This window comes from Myxocyprinus asiaticus, chromosome 2 (assembly GCF_019703515.2).
Source record: "Myxocyprinus asiaticus isolate MX2 ecotype Aquarium Trade chromosome 2, UBuf_Myxa_2, whole genome shotgun sequence".
Taxonomy (NCBI): domain Eukaryota; kingdom Metazoa; phylum Chordata; class Actinopteri; order Cypriniformes; family Catostomidae; genus Myxocyprinus; species Myxocyprinus asiaticus.
Window position 1 is genome coordinate 16,449,220 of NC_059345.1, and position 18,568 is coordinate 16,467,787.

At 37.4% G+C, this 18,568-nt stretch overlaps 1 protein-coding gene across 2 annotated transcripts in view; it reads right to left on the reverse strand.

The window, feature by feature from the left end:
- LOC127413265 (A-kinase anchor protein 13) overlaps positions 1 to 18,568 on the reverse strand; it is a 119,455-nt gene that overhangs the window by 36,731 nt on the left and 64,156 nt on the right. For both annotated transcript variants that reach the window (XM_051650249.1, XM_051650259.1), the window contains 11 exons: positions 17,498 to 17,545; positions 15,080 to 15,266; positions 13,395 to 13,497; positions 8,102 to 8,144; positions 7,628 to 7,736; positions 5,531 to 5,693; positions 4,111 to 4,178; positions 3,955 to 4,021; positions 3,720 to 3,864; positions 2,394 to 2,497; positions 115 to 261 (listed from right to left, as the gene is read on the reverse strand). In XM_051650249.1, the coding sequence (XP_051506209.1) occupies positions 115 to 261; positions 2,394 to 2,497; positions 3,720 to 3,864; positions 3,955 to 4,021; positions 4,111 to 4,178; positions 5,531 to 5,693; positions 7,628 to 7,736; positions 8,102 to 8,144; positions 13,395 to 13,497; positions 15,080 to 15,266; positions 17,498 to 17,545 (1,184 nt within the window). The remainder of the gene's footprint in view (positions 1 to 114; positions 262 to 2,393; positions 2,498 to 3,719; positions 3,865 to 3,954; positions 4,022 to 4,110; positions 4,179 to 5,530; positions 5,694 to 7,627; positions 7,737 to 8,101; positions 8,145 to 13,394; positions 13,498 to 15,079; positions 15,267 to 17,497; positions 17,546 to 18,568) is intronic.

Below are 18,568 nucleotides of genomic sequence, written 5' to 3' on the forward strand. Positions count from 1 at the left end.
CTGGTAACCCAAAAGCCGCAATTAGCGCGATTATTTCTTTAGCGCTAATGAGCTGAGATACAGACTCTCGAAACTGCATGGAAGTAGAATTGGAAGTGTATTCTGTTGTCCTACCATAGATGACATCTTGTCTCTTAATGGCATCCTTCTTGAGTTGCTTCAAATATTTCTTATCTACAGTAAAGCTCCAGGAGTCAGCCTCCAGTTCTTTAACATCTGCCTCAAATTCTCCCATCAGCCGGCTGTCAATGATCTCAGTTCCTATAGAGACAAAGAACATGTTTATTCACATTCCTCTACAAAAGGAAAGCAAAGTCCAGCTGCCTCTGAATATACATTACTAGACAATCCATAATGACCTAGGTAAATGAAAATGGGGATAGGGCATGAAATGGAGAGCAGGGAGAACAAGATAGGAACACAGCCCTGACAACATTCAAGTTGATTTCTTCTTTGAAGTCTGCCAGGTCCTTTTTTATGTAATTTCTAAATTTTTGATGAAAATCAATGCCATTTTTTTTTTCGTATGAGGCACACCTTCCTTGGGTGGTACGAAACCGGTTCAGCATGACCCACTCACGCCGCCTCAGTTCACAGCCAGGCATTCTCATTACTGGGTCAGCAACAAAGTGGCCATTTGCTGGCAAGGCAGAGGTCCACTGCTCTCTCAACCTCTCTTCCATACAGAATTCTGCTCCTCTTTTAACTGGGTCAAGTATCCAGACTGGTCTCCGTGAGCGGAGTCTAATATCTGGGAGATTTGAAAGTATGTGATACAGGAGGGAGTTCCTGTATCGCCAGCAACCCTTATATTCACATATAGCTGCAGCTTCACGCCTCAGTTTAGGCGGAGCAATATTGGCAAGTACTGGCAGCCAAGATAACTGAGTTGACTTGGTTACACCTGAGATCAAGTGCATAGCGCTGTTCAGCTGAACATCTACTTTGGTAGTGTATGCACTGTTTAGCCAGACTGGTGCACAATACTCAGCAGCTGAATAGAAAAGAGCTAGTGTTGCAGTGTGTATAGTCTGAGCACTGGCTCCCCATGTGGTACCAACTAGTTTCCTTACTAGGCTAACAAGGGAGCTGACTTTCTTGGCTGTCTTTTCAAGATGATGATTATATGTTAATGTCTGATCTAATATAACACCCAAGTATTTAGTGTGATCTACGTGTTGGATTTCTGCATCACAGAATTTTACATGCATTTTTGCATGTGCACTTCGTGTGCTCAGGTGGAAAGCAAATATGTCTGTTTTACTTGGATTTGGTTGTAGTCACCACTTTTGAAAGTACTGATTCAAGATGTAAAGGTCCTCCTCCTGGGTCTTCATTGAGTTCACCTTTGAAATCGGATCATATGGCCAAGATCTCACTGTGAATTACATGCATACTGTCCTCAATCACCATATTAATCTCTGAAAAAAGCGGTGACACGCTAGCATCGCCATCTTGACCACCATAATTTTTCTGGCCTCATCGATCGCCCTCTCTGTTGTTTTTCTCAATCTGTTTCTAGTATTGTAACCAATACTAATCGATTACTTGAAATTTAAGTTCAACCTTTAACCTGTGAACCTGTTTTTCTTATTTAAAAACTAGCACTATGCATAAAAAACATCTAAATAAAAAAAATAAAAAAATAAAAAAATTAAAACACATATGGAAACATACATTCCAAGTCTTCTAAAGCGATACAATTACTTTAATGACAGAATTTTTTTTGGGTGAACTATTCCTTTAACAACATCATGAATCCACAGCCAATGCATTGATTTGTAACAGCAAAATTTAGATGACAGTAGCAGTTTCATTGAAGCCAAAGGCACAAAGAAAAATCTAATTGCAATATTCAAGTAGTGTTTTTACTAGTCGAATATTTAAAGCTGAATGAGTAATCGCATGCACATTTCTAGTCTGTCTCCCTCTGTCATCTTATTTATAAGGATCTTATTTATAATGAGATATTTTAATTGAGGGAAAAATATCACTGACTGGGAAAATGGCATCGGCGGTGTGGCCAAACTGGAAATCCGCTCACTCAGAAAAATATATAGTGCCACAGATAGTGTTTACTGTTTAGTTTTTGAGAAAATTAACCTACAAATGGCTTACTTATAGTTGTCTCTGCATATTAGGCTGGGACAGAGAATGTATTTAACACTGAAAAAGTTACACACTTCAGCTTTAATTGTAACTGGATTTTGTATTTTAAATACTTTAATGATTAGTGCTTATCACACTGACTAGATTAGATCACACTGTACAATCTGATACATGTTCTTTCTTCCCTAAATAGATCTCAGGTCAGAAGCTCTTTGAAGATGACACCTGTTTCCCAGCTGTTGAGAAGGCAGATGTTTAATTCAGGAGGAAATGGGGCTGCTCACCTTCGTCTAGAGACTCTGTGGACTCTGTGATCTTACTGGGTTTATGCAGGGAGTCAGTGGATTGAGATAGATGTCGCAAGCCTTTCAGAGGCATATCATCAAACCTGAAGAAGAAAGGACAAAGCAGTGAAGTCAGCTGAGATTCACTACCTTTAGTTTCTTGGGAATGGCCCACACTAATCGTACTAAGAATGTAGTATGTATGGAGTATACGGTATGTACATTTTGTGCATGGAATACCCACATAACCTGGTATCCCACATTTTAATACAATTTAATATTAAATGCAATGGAACCAAAATGGTGGACAGTGACAAATTAACACAAAGCATGCTTGGACGTGACTTTAATGTCTACTTCAAGACTCATTTTTTGATTGATCTGCCAAAATACATTTTTATTAATAAATACGTAATTTTTTTCACATGATTTTTCACAGTTGCCTTTGACTTGCTCACTGGGATCTAAAGACAAATAATTTTTAAAGCATGATTTTCAATCATGTTTTCATTTAAACTGCTCAATGAGGACTTTAAAACTTTACAGACATTACAGCATTATTTTGTTACTGTAAAGCTTCTTTGAAATGATGTGTGTTGTGAAAAGCACTGTACAAATAAAAATTACTTGACATGTATTTAAAACAACACTAGGCAGTATAAAGTATATACTGTACAGTAGACAGTAGGACTCCATGATTGTTAGAAAAATCATAACTGTTGATTATTTTTCTTGATATTGTAATTGTGATTCATTTAGATTACTAGAATTTACCGTACATTAAAAATACTTATTTTGAGTAGCCGACAAATCCAAAACAAGATGAAAACTGTGTCCTGAATATTTCTGTTTCATACATCAGTAAATAAAGACGTCTAATCAGTGCCTAATCAGTAAACTTCTTAGTAGCATGAAAAAAAAAAAACATGTATTTCAAATGATTAATGAATTATAAATATAAAGCGAGAAACATGTGTCTGTGATTGGTTACAAAAAATTATTGTAAATAGAAAATTTTAACACTACAGGATCTAAATGGAATGCTGTAATTTACACTTTTCATGATTAGTTAATTGTGGCAGCTGTAAATCTGTATTATTTATTCAATTAATTATGCAGCCCTAGTAGGCAGTTTGCTAGTATTAAATTTTTAACATACCCATTAACTACCCCTAACTATAGGGGTGAATTTCATGAAAACTTTTAAGAATTTTGTGGGTAAAGTTACTTTTAATAATTTCTTTTTTCTTCTTCTTTTAAGGTTAAACATGACCTAGGCATTTCTTAAAGAGATTCACCCATAAGTTGAGGAGTCTAGGCACTTACATTGCTATATTGTTGATGGACATGCTTTTCGAGAGGTTGCTACTATGAAAGGGCATAATACTGGCAGGTCGTCTGGATGGGATAATCAGAGAATAATCATCTGGAGATAAGATGGCAGACCAGGGCCGTTCCCGCATTGTGGATGCTACACACAAAAACATACACAACTTTAAGATACAATAATATTACAAATAAAAACTCAAATAAAATGCCCACCAATCACAAACAAACCCACATTTTGTTCGTAGAGTGACAACGGGCATTGTGGTTGACTCCGGTATTGCAAACTGTTGTTTATGAAACTGAAAGATGGAAGAAAGAGAGTTTTTGAACAAAAACATTTTCTTGATCGGTAACTTGTACAATATTTCAGAGTGAGAATACTTCAAACCTTTATGTTTCCTTTTAGACAAAAGGGGACATTTTCTCTACAGCTCTTGTGAACTCTCACATTACAATCTGTAACAAAAACAACATACCGATATACATTTAAAACATGTTACATTAGTAAAATGTTCAAAAAATAAAGAAAAAAACTTTTTTTAAAATATATATATATATATATTAAAAAAAGGCTTTTACTTAAGGCTATACTATTGATTAGGGGTGTGCATCGAAGCCATTATCTGTATCTGTATCTGTTCATATGACAAAATGATCTGTATCTGTCTCTGTATTCAGATAGAACTGGGTGTGGGTGGGGCTTAAACCGGAAGTGAGTCAAAACTAAATGAAATGCCCATTTTTAAATGTTACTTTTACATTTATAGTTTCTATTAATAAAATATTGCTTGTATATGCCTTTTCATAATATTTTTATTATTACTATTATTATTCAATTATTTTAATAAAATATGATTTTATTCATTTTTTTGGTGAAAAACACCATCTTTGCAACAGAGTGGAATACATTAAATTCACAAATCTTATAGTGTCATTGTGGGCTGAGCTCCTAAGACTGAAATCTTTAAATGGCCACTGGTTTATATTTTCTATCTGTATTTATGTTTAATAAAAATAGTGCAATATGGGTCCGGCATTGCGGGCTCGTGGACGCATGCACATCGCTGCTGAAAAAAAATCCAAGAGGAAATACTGAAATATATGATGGCATACAACTAATTGTCCCTTTTTACATTTACCACAATTGTAAACATCTATTGAACTTCTATTCTATTGTAAAGTGATTTACAGTACAAGACTGTAAATTAACTAGCTGTAAATTATGAGCCAGTCTACAACAAAGACTTCTCTTTGCATGAATAAAATTTTTTCTTCTGTCGCTCCATGAGGAAGTGAATGATGTTACTAAAAATGCTTCCTATTTTCAAGCAATGAGTCTTTTGACATACATGACACAACAGTTCACACATTTTTAAATCACCCCTCACTTAGCAAACTGTTTATCTATACTACTGTTTCACATATTAACAAGCAAAGTTACTGGTACAGATTTACAGCACCCCAACTTAAAGGGATAGTTCACCCAAAAAGTAAAATGCTGTCATTTTGCTCACCCTCATATTAGGTAGAATGTTAGTCTCAGTCATCAGTCACTTTCATGTCATTTTTTTTTTTTCATACAATGCAAGTGAATGGTGACTGAGGCTAACATTCTGCCTAACACCTCTTTTTGTGTTCCACAGAAAAAAAGAAAGTCATACGGGTGTGGAAAAAGATAAAGGGCTGTGTAAGTGATGACAGAACTTTCACTTTTGGGTCTTTGCTGCATCTTTTCATCTGACATCATACTGTTGAAACCTCATATGATGAAACATTCCAAGCACAGTGTCTGAAAAGATGTCTCTTACTTGTGCAGTTAACAGCATCTTTAGTGTTAAGGGTTTTGTTGCATTGCTGGCATAAAGCTGGATGCAGCAAGCTTGATGGGCTGAATTGGTGTCCATTCACTGATTTCTTGTCCTTCTCTTTGGCTTCTCTTTCTTTCTCCCGACACTTTTCTTTGTCTTTTTCCTATGCCAGGCAAAACAAATAAGAGATAAACATATTAAAACAACTGTAAACACTCAAATCTGCCAAGCATACTAATGGATGTCTGTGACTATATTAGTCTTAATGCTCTAACTTTAAATGCTCATCATTTAGATTAATGGCATTTGTACTACACAATTTATTAAACCAAAATGGCTGTCTAAGGGGGAAATGAATGACTGGGAGGACAATCACAGACATTTCAATGCAAGGTACTTATTTGTCTGAAAAATTTCCAAGTGAAGATATGTCACTGTGGTTCATGCAGTTGTGCACAAATATCCTCCCAATTGTTGTCAAGTTCTCCTGCAACAAAGTTCAGCTTCCCATTTGTAAAAATAGGTCTCAATAAGTTAAGCAACTGTGAAGAAACTGCACAAGTTTTTGGTAACATAAGGGCAAAGTAATATACAAGCAAGGGTTTCTAAACATCAAATATGTACATTAATTATAGACTGTATAAATATGTGCAGAAAGCTGCCACCAAACAAAATGCCAGTAGCCATGAGGAAATATACTCAAAAGTAAATCGATATGACAACTGAAAAACTCGAAACCGATAGGATTCCATTGTTAGGTGACGAATGAGTTAACCATATACAGACATACTGAACTTTGGGAAGTGAAAAAAAAAAAAAAAAAAAAAAAAAAAAACAAGCCAAAACAAAACAAAAAGTCAACAGACCAAAGAGAAAATCATAACTCTCATAAAGCGAGGCAGTGACTCAGAATCGACATACCTCTTCTCCCTTCGAAGCCTTTATCCTCTGATAGCGACCCTGTACCTCGCAAAACTTTCTGTATAACATTACTGTAGGAGGCAGAGCCTTTGCAAAACTCTTGATAGAGACAAGAAGTTCAGCATCACCTCTGATTCAGGGGGAAGTGATCAGCTCAAGCTGGGAGGTGCTGCGATTCTTATTTCCTCTTTTCAGTGAGCTGTCATTGTTGCTCTCACAACAGCAAACTGCTGACCACATGTGAACATCTTGGTGTAAAAATACCTTTATAACTCATTCTTAAATTATCAAAAGAGCAGGTAGCCTTTCTAACCATAAATTTAGTGTTTAAAGTGTAACTCAAGGGGTCTTATGTGTAGCTACTGGATAATAATTGGATATCTTTAGTTCTTACAGAGAACATGTGAAAATACATGTGAAACTGGGTCCCAACCTCCCTGCAATTAGACTCTAATGCCTTTTGGGAAGTTTATAGGAGGCTAAGTCACAAATAATGAATTTACAGTGGCCCCAAAACATATATGGACACATTTAAAATGTATGAATATCACTGCATTAGATAATAAAATATCAAACCAAGTGGCTTCTGTAAACAAACTCTTTTCTGAGCCATTTCTTTTTCAGTTACTTTTAACCAACCAGTGTCAAGTTGGATGTATGAAGTCCATTCCCCTCAAGTTCACACAGGTGAACTTCATCAAATTAAATATGGCTATGTTCCACTAACACTTAACTTTTTGTCTTCAATTTTATCGCTATATCTATTGTTTTATCCATTTTAACCCAACACACTTATTTTTGTGAAATATTTTGCTTGAAATGTATACGTGAGCTAGCTATGTTTAAAATAAATGCCATTTTAAGTGACATTTTATTTTTAATGCAACATTCATTTCCTATATGTTATTTCTTTGCTGTTTGTAAATAAAGCACTGGTCCTTTAAAAGGCCAAAAAGTTGAGCTAACAGTCCATGATGAAAAAGCACTGGGCCTCGTCTTCCTGTCTTATTTCCTCTAGTGCTCTGACAGATCCTGCTGACCTTTGACATGGTTTACTTCTCCATTCACTTGAGTAAAATAGTAAAATCTCGAATTTGATTTGACAGTGTGAAAATTCACACCCAGTCATCTTTTTGAACAAATTAAATGTGTGAACTGAAATCTAATTTGACTTACTCTGGTTTTCTTTGACATTTTGCTCTTCAGGTAGCTGAAAGTTCGGCTCACTTTGGTAGAATTTTTTTCAAAATCCCCTCTTAAAGGTCCAGGTTCCTCCTCTGTGATGCTGACATAAAGGAAGAGATAAAGAGTGTTCCTCAGATGTCATATAAAAATACTGCAGTAAAATTATAGTAATACTATGGCACACTGATATGTACCATGGTAATGTATGATTACCATATTCATGTACCATAGTATTTACATGGTGCTTCACAATACTTCAAAGAATATCATTGTATTACCATATATAAATAAACACTGAGATACCATGGTACTTTTTTTATTTTACTTTTTGTCAGTGAACTAGTACATTAGTGAAGCTTGCTAACAATAACATAATGCGGTCATATGCAGCATCATTTTTTTTAAGTTTACATACACAATTGCTTATGAATTATGTCTAGCTGTTGTTATTGTTAGGGATCTTACCTGTATCTCATGGAACTGGTGGTGCTTGTGAATGACCTCATGCCTGCAAGTGCAATGATGGAGGCAAATTAGCATCACCAACAACAAACAACCTCCATAGCCTCATGATGGAGCCTGATTTACGTACACATGCAAAACTGTCTTTTTGCAAAGAGTGTGTGCTTGGTTGAGGAATTTGGCCTGCCATATGATGAACCGAACAAACAGAATGAAATTTAAGCTGTTATTCATTGAAAACCATCCCCTGGCCTCCACCATATCTCTCAAATCTCATTTGCATATACGCATCTTAAAACTTAAAAATAATTACTTAAATATTTGTATTTTCCTCACACAAAGCTATTGTATGGCTTTTGAAGACTTAGAATATAGTTCATAAGACATAAGAACTAGTTTAATGATGTTTTTATGGTGCTTTTTGGATCGTGGGCCATGGCCACTATATGCTTTCATGGTATGGAAAACACGGCCATTCTGACATTCTTGAAAACGCTTTTGTGAAAAATTTTGTGGTTCATTGTAGAAAGAAAGTCATACTGGTTTGGAACAACATGAGGGTGAGTAAATGATGAAAACAAGTTTAGGCATTTTTAGGTTTAATATTCCTTTAAAGGTGCATTTAATATTAAATGCACTCCTTAAGAATTTAATTGTAATTTTGAAGCATACACTGTATATATAAAATCATGACCGCTCACATGAGTAGTGATAGACCGATATATTGGTCAGACCGATTCATCGGCTGACATTTGGCCATTCTGCGATTATCGGCAGACAACCGCATTCGCTTGGCCAATTAACAGAACTTTCCCTTGTGTCAGTTCTGTATCTACCAATAGATCTGTCAATGGATAGTCAAAACTTTCTGTTTGCAAGGTTTTCTTCTTTTCTTTTCAAGTCTATGTACATTTGAGTAAATATTGCATAAAACAAGTGTTTGTTTCACTTTAGAAATTTTGTGTATATTTGATTTTCTGTTGTTATTATGTTTATTCACATTTACATCGGCCATACTGCTCTCTAGATATCGTATCTGTCATTGAATAACATGTATTGGTCAACCACTACACATGAAGACTCCAGTCATATCAATAACCTTAGAAAAGCGGTTTTATTCTACATGAAGAGGGTCCCTGGGAATGAGTGTTGAAGATCCAAAACATGGGGGTACTATTTATTTCAAATCAAATCAAATCAAATCACTTTATTGTCACACAGCCATATACACAAGTGCAATGGTGTGTGAAATTCTTGGGTGCAGTTCCGATCAACATAGCAGTCGTGACAGTGATGAGACATACGCCAATCTACAATAAACATCAAATTAACACAACACAATTTAAACATCTGTTATACATAATTAAACTCGACTTAAAACATCAAATTAACACAGCACAATTTAAACATCTGTTATACATAATTACACAACTTAAAACATCAAATTAACACAACACAATTTAAACATCTGTTATACACAATTACACTCAACAATATACAATAATAACATACATTGCACAGTATACAATATGCTGTTTTTTGTTTTTTTTTTTTTTTTTTTTTTTACTATATAGATACTATATAGATACACATTATTCAATAAAAATTAAAATATATATGAAAAAAGTATATATATAGAATGTACAGTATTGTACTGTATTGACATTCAGGCTGTCGGTTGATAGTCAGTTGTTAAGAGAGACATAATATAATGACAGTAATATAATTTATGACAGTCCGGTGTGAGATAAAAGAGTAATAAAGTGCAGGGATGATGTATTTTGATCGTGGGAGATCAAGAGTTCAGAAGTCTGATTGCTTGGGGGAAGAAGCTATCATGGAGTCGGCTGGTGCGTGTCCTGATGCTGCGATACCGCCTACCTGATGGTAGCAGTGAGAACAGCCCATGGCTCGGGTGGCTGGAGTCTCTGATGATCCTCCGAGCTTTTTTCACACACTGCCTTGTATATATTTCCTGGAGGGAGGGAAGCTCACCTCCGATGATGTGTTTGGCAGTTCGCACCACCCTTTGCAGTGCTTTGCGGTTGTGGGCAGTGCTATTGCCGTACCAGGCGGAGATGCAGCCAGTCAGGATGCTCTCCACAGTGCAGGTGTAGAACCGTGTGAGGATGTGGCGGTTCATTCCAAACTTCCTCAGCCGTCTCAGGAAGAAAAGGCGCTGATGAGCCTTCTTCACAACGACTTCAGTGTGGACGGACCATGTGAGTTCCTCAGTGATGTGGACACCCAGGAACTTGAAGCTGCTGACTCTCTCCACTGGTGCCCCATTGATGGTGATGGGACTGTGTTCTCTGTCTTTTCTTCTGAAGTCCACCACAAGCTCCTTTGTCTTACTGACGTTGAGGGAGAGGTTGTGCTCCTGACACCAGTGTGTCAGAGTGTGCACCTCCTCTCTGTAGGCTGTTTCATCATTGTCAGTGATCAGACCTACCACCGTCGTGTCATCAGCAAACTTAATGATGGCATTGGAGTTATGTGTTGCCACACAGTCATGTGTGTACAGGGAATACAGTAGTGGGCTGAGAACACAGCCCTGCGGGGCTCCAGTGTTGAGGGTCAGTGATGAGGAGATGTTGCTGCCTATTCTAACCACCTGGCGTCTGCTTGACAGGAAGTCCAGGATCCAGCTGCACAGCGAGCTGTTTAAGCCCAGAGCCCGGAGTTTCTCATCTAGCTTGGAGGGCACTATGGTGTTGAATGCTGAGCTGTAGTCTACAAACAGCATTCTCACATAAGTGTTCTTTTTTTCCAGGTGGGAGAGAGCAGTGTGTATTGTAGATGCAATGGCATCATCAGTGGAGCGGTTGTTACGGTAAGCAAACTGCAGCGGGTCAAGAGAGAGTGGTAATACAGAGCAGATGTAATCTCTGATTAGTCTCTCAAAACATTTGCTGATGATGGGGGTCAGAGCAACAGGACGCCAGTCATTTAAACAAGTTATTTTCGATTGTTTTGGAACAGGCACAATGGTGGATGTTTTAAAGCATGTGGGGACTACAGACAAAGAGAGGGAGAGGTTGAAAATGTCCGTAAAAACACCAGCCAGCTGGTTCGCGCACGCTCTGATGACGCGGCCCGGAATGCCGTCTGGACCCGCGGCTTTGCGGATATTCACCCGTCGGAAGGATCGGGTTACATCCGCTACAGAGACGGAGAGTGAACTAACCTCTGTAGCTTCGGCCGTGAGAGCTCTCTCCGCGAGGGCGGTGTTATTTCCCTCGAAACGAGCATAAAAAGTATTTAGCTCATCCGGTAGAGAGGCAGCGGTGTTCATGGCGGAGTTTTTATTCCCTTTAAAGTCCGTGATGATGTTAATTTCCTGCCACATGCTTCTAGAGTTGGTGGTGTTAAACTGTCCTACAATCTTACTCCTGTACTGGCGTTTTGCTGTTTTGATAGTTTTTTCGGAGGGCATAACTGGCTTGTTTATGCTCCTCCGCGTTCCCGGAATTAAAAGCGGAGGTCCGCACATTAAGTGCTGCGCGAACATCGCTGTTGATCCACGGCTTCTGATTCGGATAGATTCGCACAGTTCTGGTCGGAATCACTTCCTCTACACACGTTCTGATGAAGCACATTACGCTATCAGCGTAAAGCTCGATGTCGTCATCAGAGGCGGACCGGAACATCTCCCAGTCCGTGCGATCAAAACAGTCTTGTAGCGTAGAGTCTGATTGGTCCGACCAGCACTGGATCGTTCTGAGGGTGGGTGCTTCCTGTTTCAGTTTCTGCCTGTAAGCGGGCAGAAGCAGAATGGAAGAGTGGTCCGATTTTCCAAATGGTGGGCGGGGGAGGGATTTGTAGCCATCCCGGAACGGAGAGTAGCAATGGTCCAAAACCCGGTCCCCTCGTGTGTTGAAACTAATGTGCTGGTGATATTTTGGTGCGACTGATTTTAAACTGGCTTTATTAAAGTCCCCGGTCACAATGAACGCGGCCTCAGGGTGCGCGGTTTCCTGCTCACTTATACTCCCATACAGTTCCTTGAGTGCCCGGTCTGTGTCGGCTTGTGGGGGGATGTACACAGCAGTGATAATGACCGCTGTGAATTCCCTCGGTAGCCAGAATGGTCGACACAGAAGCATAAGAAATTCCAGATCAGGAGAACAGAAAGACTTGATAGAATGTATGTTCCTCTGATCGCACCAGGATTTGTTGATCATAAAACATACACCACCTCCTCTAGTTTTACCTGAGAGGTCTTTCGCTCTGTCCGCTCGGAGCATGGAAAACCCCGTAAGGGGTCATGTCTTAAAGGTGTCTAGCAGATATAGGATAATCTTTACTAAATATCTACTGTGAATCAAAGGGCATCTACTAGGAATTGGATACGGGACAATCCTGATACTTCTGCGACTTACTTATGGTGTCCTCCTCATCACTAGAACTGACAGTAAAAACAGTTTTTGATTTAGGGAGGATCGGTGAGAGGTTGAAAGAAAAAGAGATCTGTCTCTTTCGCCGTATCCTTCCTACCACTGGTTGGTTGCATTAAGATTTGGAAAAAATTCAGAGCAAGTACTTATTAAACCAGATAATTTAGTTGTTCTGTTATGCCCAAAATGGGTGGAAGAGAACTAAAACAAACCAAAAAACATGAGCTGAGCTAAAAAATAAAAATAAAAATAATAATGGTATATTCCAAAAGAAGAAATTTATTGCTCAGAGGTTGGATATGTTTAAGTATAAACTTTGTCTCCTAAAATTCTTTATAAAAGAAATAAAAATAGACACAAATTAGATGACTGTTCTCATATAGCAAGAATATAGAGCTATTAAATGAATCTGGATAGCACAGCTCAGATCATTTGGTCTAATGTTTGAGTTCATATTGAAATCTCTGACATTTGATTCCAGACTTTGGGTTTCTTGTAAAATCTGAGAACAGTTTGACACATTGTTGAGATCTCTTTTGAAACTCCAAGGAGATCCATGTGAAAATAATAGGATTATTTTCTCAGTAAGAAAATCTGAGAAGCAGAAGACATTTTCAGGAGACAGAATGTCTTTTCTTTGGGACCTCCTGCACATGTGCCGCCGCAGAAGACCACAAGCTTTGTCTTTTGTCTTTTAAAGTACGAAAAAAGTGGAAAATATTGTACTCTAACAGCTAGGGACATTTCTGGCAAACATTCAAATACAATGATCTTCAAAAACAGCATATCGTTGAATATAAGAGTCACATATAGATGCCTGTAAACAGCACAAGTAGCATAAATGTAAGGAAACTGGGAAAAGAAATACTGGGAAAAGAAAGGGAAATTAAATAACTTACCATCTATTTCCCTTTGGTTGATGGAAAGCATAGAGACTGATTTTGTTAGGGGGAGGGTCACAGATGAACAGCTTTGTCTTAACTGATGATACTTCCTTGATTTCTGAAAGTGATCACAAAGTCAAATAGAGTAAGTGTCAAATAGTTATGCTGAGTACTCAGGAGTACATTGGAAGCACCATGGTAATACCATGTTTTTTTTGGACCATGGCAGTTCTTTTATGGCAGTATTTGTTGAAGTACTTTGGAGTACTATGTAAATACCATGGTACATGAATACAGTAATCATCTACTACCGTGACATACTCCGAAACATTACGACAACCTGCCTAATATTCCGTTGGTCCTCCGCGTGCTGCCAAAACAGCACCGACCCGCCGAGGCACGGACTCTACAAGACCCCTGAAGGTGTCCTGTGGTATCTGGCACCAAGACATTAGCAGCAGATCCTTCAAGTTCTGTAAGTTGCGAGGTGGAGCTGTCGTGGATCGGACTTGCTGGTCCAGCACATCCCACAGATGGTCAATCGGATTGAGATCTGGGCAATTTGGAGGCTCTCTTCAACTCTTCATCATGTACATAAAACCATTCCCGAAGAATGTATGCAGTGTGGCAGGGCGCATTATCCTACTGAAAGAGGCCACTGCCATCAGGGTATATCATTGCCATAAAGGGGTGTACCTGGCCTGCAACAATGTTTAGGTAGGTGGCACATGTCAAATTGACATCCATATGAATTTTCGGTGATTTGTGCCACAGTAGACCTTCTGTTGGTTCGGACCAGAGGGGATAGCCTTTGTTGCCCTTGCAACAATCTATGAGCCTTGGGCGCCCAACACCCTGTCGCTGGTTTCTGGTTTGTCCCTTCTCTGAACAATGTTGGTTGGTACTCAGCACTGCTAACCAGAAGCACCCCACAAGCCTTGCCGTTTCAGAGACACTCTGACCCAGTTGTCTAGCTATAACAATTTGTCCCATGTCAAAGTCACTCAGGTTTTTACTCATGCCCATTTCTCCGGCATTTAACACGCTGACTACGAGAACTGATTGTTCGCTTACCATCTAATCTACACGGGCCTTGACATGTGGCCTTGTTAGGAGATGATCAACATAATTTGCTTTACCTGTCATAATGTTTTGGCTCATCAGTGTATATAGGAGTCCACAAGTAGCTCCACCAGTGTAGTCCAATAGTAAAAATGCTTTAATTTTGGATTTGTCTAATTTAAGAAAACCGATGAGCCATGTTATCCAGCATGTTTTGAGAAAGTTACAAAGAGCATATTGTGTGCTTCAATGAAAGCAAGGAAATCTGACCTTTTGTACAAAGCAGTTTATTAATGTCACATATTTGCTTACATTTGATTGGTGACCTAGAAAATAATGCAGAACCTTACATATTGCTTATTCACTTTGCACCATAAGTTAATTTTACTTTTATATTCCTTAAAATGTATCTTTATTATCCAGGTTTAAATTAGATTTTATATCCCAGATTTTAATTTCTTTTTTTAACCCCACTGTATATCAAATTACCATGGTGATACCATCTGATACCATCACTGTACCATGCTACCACCACAAAAAATGATTTGGGAAAAACTGAGCAAAAATGTAATAAATAAAATAAATTTGGGCACACGTTTTAAACTGATAATTTATCTGTTTTAATCCAAACTGCTCACCTGTCCTCCTGGATTGTTGCATTCTCCCAAGTCTGATTCAGGACCCTCTTCTGTGAGAGACATTAGCGAGCCCCTCTCCTCGCTCTCCTGCCTCTGCATCCCTCGCTGATCCTTAGACAGACCTCCAGACTGTGGCACCCAACGTTTCCCATCCTCAATCTCTGCTGCTAGACCCTCCAAACTATAACTGCAACAGACAACATCACAAACATCTCAGCATGACAGACAGACAGACAGACAGACAGATAGATAGCTAGATAAAACCCTTCAATAATTCCATTTTAATATTTGGTCTGTGTTTGATGTTTTATAAACCCACATGATGCAAAATATGCAAAGTAGATGCTCATAAAAAATACACACAACACAGAAGACTACACCCAAAAAATGTATTCGAAACTTTTTAATACTTAGAAGGGGGGGGTATTTGAGGCTTTTTTTTTTACAGTTTTGGTGACTTTCACAAAGAGCGGGGCTCCTGATAGTAGTTGAGACATCAGATATACTCTGAAAAGTGATGCAGCAGATATACAAACATACAAGCAGCACATTTAGTTGCAAAATAGATAGTGAACCTGAGGCAAATTGTGAATTTATTTTAGTTGTGAATTGTTTGCAAGCATGCATTCTACATTTAGATCTCAGTTGTCAGGTTGATTCAGTCATATTAAATTATTTTTTAGACTTAAATAAAAGTTAATATAGATGTTACCATATGATGCAGATTTTTAGGATTTCTAACAAAAACATTTTTACAGTGTAGATTATTTGTGTAGTGTTAAATTATTTTCAACAATCTGAAACAGGTTTGTTAAAAACTTCATCTTACCTGACATCCGTACCAGATACATGAATGACAATATTAGTCATCATGCACAAAAAAAACCCATTAAAAAACTACTCAGCAAAATTTAGCTAACACTTCCCCTGAGTATCTCCACCGCCACACTAGTGTCTACATTTTTTAAGCCATCATTTTTCTAAGATAAATCAAAGCTGAGTGAGTTAGCACAAAATAAGGCCTTCACCAGCTCTCTCTCTCATTCTCAGTGTCACTGCTCTCTCAGACAAACAGGTAATGCAAATGTAATGCAAAAGGTCTTTGTGCTAGTCAAAGGGGATGGCTCTTCAGTTGGGTTTGCAGGAAGCTCGCTCACAATGTGGTCACACACTCTCAGTACCTTATGTGCTCTCTAATTTCTTCTAGGTCTCGACAGAGGTGGGGCTCACAGAGGCAACAACTAAGACTGAGCAAAATATAGGGGCACAAGTGGGCAAAAATCAGTTAGAGGGGAAGAACAGTGGAAAAAGTATTCAATGATTTGAAACATATAGGGCTGATCATCTCTTTATAAAGAGCGCAACAGTAGGTTTCTGGAGGGAAAAAAATGGCACTGAACTTTCCAGAGAAAATTATTTTTAATGAAAATATGTACCACTTTCAAGACAGACCAACCAGCAGCTCCAAGTTTGTTAAACAGTGGTACTGTATATGCTGCTGTTGAAGCCATAATTCAGCGTGATTTTAACTTAATAAAAAAAGGTAAGTGTTTTATTGCCAAATTCTCTGCGAAGAACTTCACTACCCACAATTCTCATGCAAGATCCGCCAATCGGAGAAGGCGCTGTGAGCATGGACACAGGAATCACAGCTAAAAAGCTCAGCAGCGGCTGCTCAATACACTCTCAAACAACTTATACATTTGCATATGTTAAAATATTTTGTAATAAATTGATCATGATTAATTATTTTTATCAGATTACATAATTTGCAATGCTTCATGGGATGAGTATTTCATTACCTCATAAAAGACATTCAGTACAATGTCCTGTGCCTTAGTCTTTTTTCCATAACACTTTGCAATGAGGTTCCATTTGCCAACATAAGTGAACAACATTAGTTAACATAAAATAACAATAAACAATACTTTTACAGCATTTATTAATCTTGGTTAATGTTCATTTTAACACATATTAAGAATTTTTTTTTAAATCAAAAGTTGTATATGTTAACATTAATTAATGCACTGTGAACTAACATGAACTAACAATGAACAACTGCATTTTTATTAACTAACATTAACAAAGATTAATAAATGCTATAAAACATATATTATTTATTGTTAGTTCATGATACCTTATGCACTAACTAATATTACAAATGAAACCTTATTGTAAAGTGTTCAAACACATATTTGCTTTGAATCAAATGTTGTAATTTTTAAATTCATCTGGGAGCTGGCTGGTTTTTTTTAAAGTCCTAGAACTCTTTAACGACATTTTTTTTATTGCTATGGAGAAAATGAATGGAAAAAGAACTGCTTAAATCAAAGAAGTTACTGTTGTGCTCTATAGGGATTCCTGATTCTAAGGGACACAGTAATTAAAATACTGGAAATTAATAGAATATTAGGATACCTTCTTCTGTAAAATACAGGCTTTTCCTCTCCTGTACTCTGTACAGAACTGAAAATAGACAAATGAGATAAAAATATATAAGATGACATAAAATATGAGAAGTCAAAGAGAAGATCTGAACTAATATGACTTAAAACATCAACGAACAAACATGTCAGGGTGAAAACTTAAAACTGCCATAATATTGTACAGAAAAACTATGGAAGAAACAAGTGTGAATGCAAATCTGAATGTTACAAAAGAGAAGATAGAGGTGAGAATGACTTGAGACTGAAGGAGTATGCAAAGACCTGAGAGTGTCATGTGACAAAGAAGTGTAGGTCACGAGATTTCTGAGCATGTCATGTTGTTTGGGTCTCTTGTTTTTAAGGGGCTAATGCATTAGCATTAAGTGTTTTCTGATAGGGAGTGTATTCAGGGTATCAATACCTAAAAAAAACAAATATTCTTAAATAGTCTTTGGTGAGTTATGAATAGCCCTCATTTTCCATTATTGCTATTCCTCTTAAACTTAAATTGACATCAAATTATGTGCCTGACATACACCGAAAGTCCTTTTATGAAAGGAATATATATGAGATTTTTGTTAAACTATCTTAAGATCATGGTAGGGAAAGGGCTGTTTTACACTTTTACTGTTTTACAATTTAAATTTCATTATTTTGATTTTATTTTCATTTAGTTTGATGTGTAATTTGAATTTAGAAAAATATTTTGTTTACATTTTTTTGTGTTTCAGCAAATTAATTAAATTTTTCAAAACCGACCGGTAGAAGTCAAGTGCGTTCTGATACAATCACTGTTAATACTAGCTATGATTTGTGTGTCAGTAGATGAAAATTATTAATACTTACATTCTATATAATGTAACAGAGTGTAAATCCAAATCCTGACGAGAACCACATTTTCCATGTGTATAAAAGGAGCATGTGTCACTGTCATAGAAATATGCCTGACATTCAACAAGGACGCAGTTAATGCAGAAAAGAACGCAAGTCCATACACTGACTGGCAAAAGTTTGGAATAATGTACAGATTTTGCTGTTTCGGAAGGAAGTTGGTACTTTAATT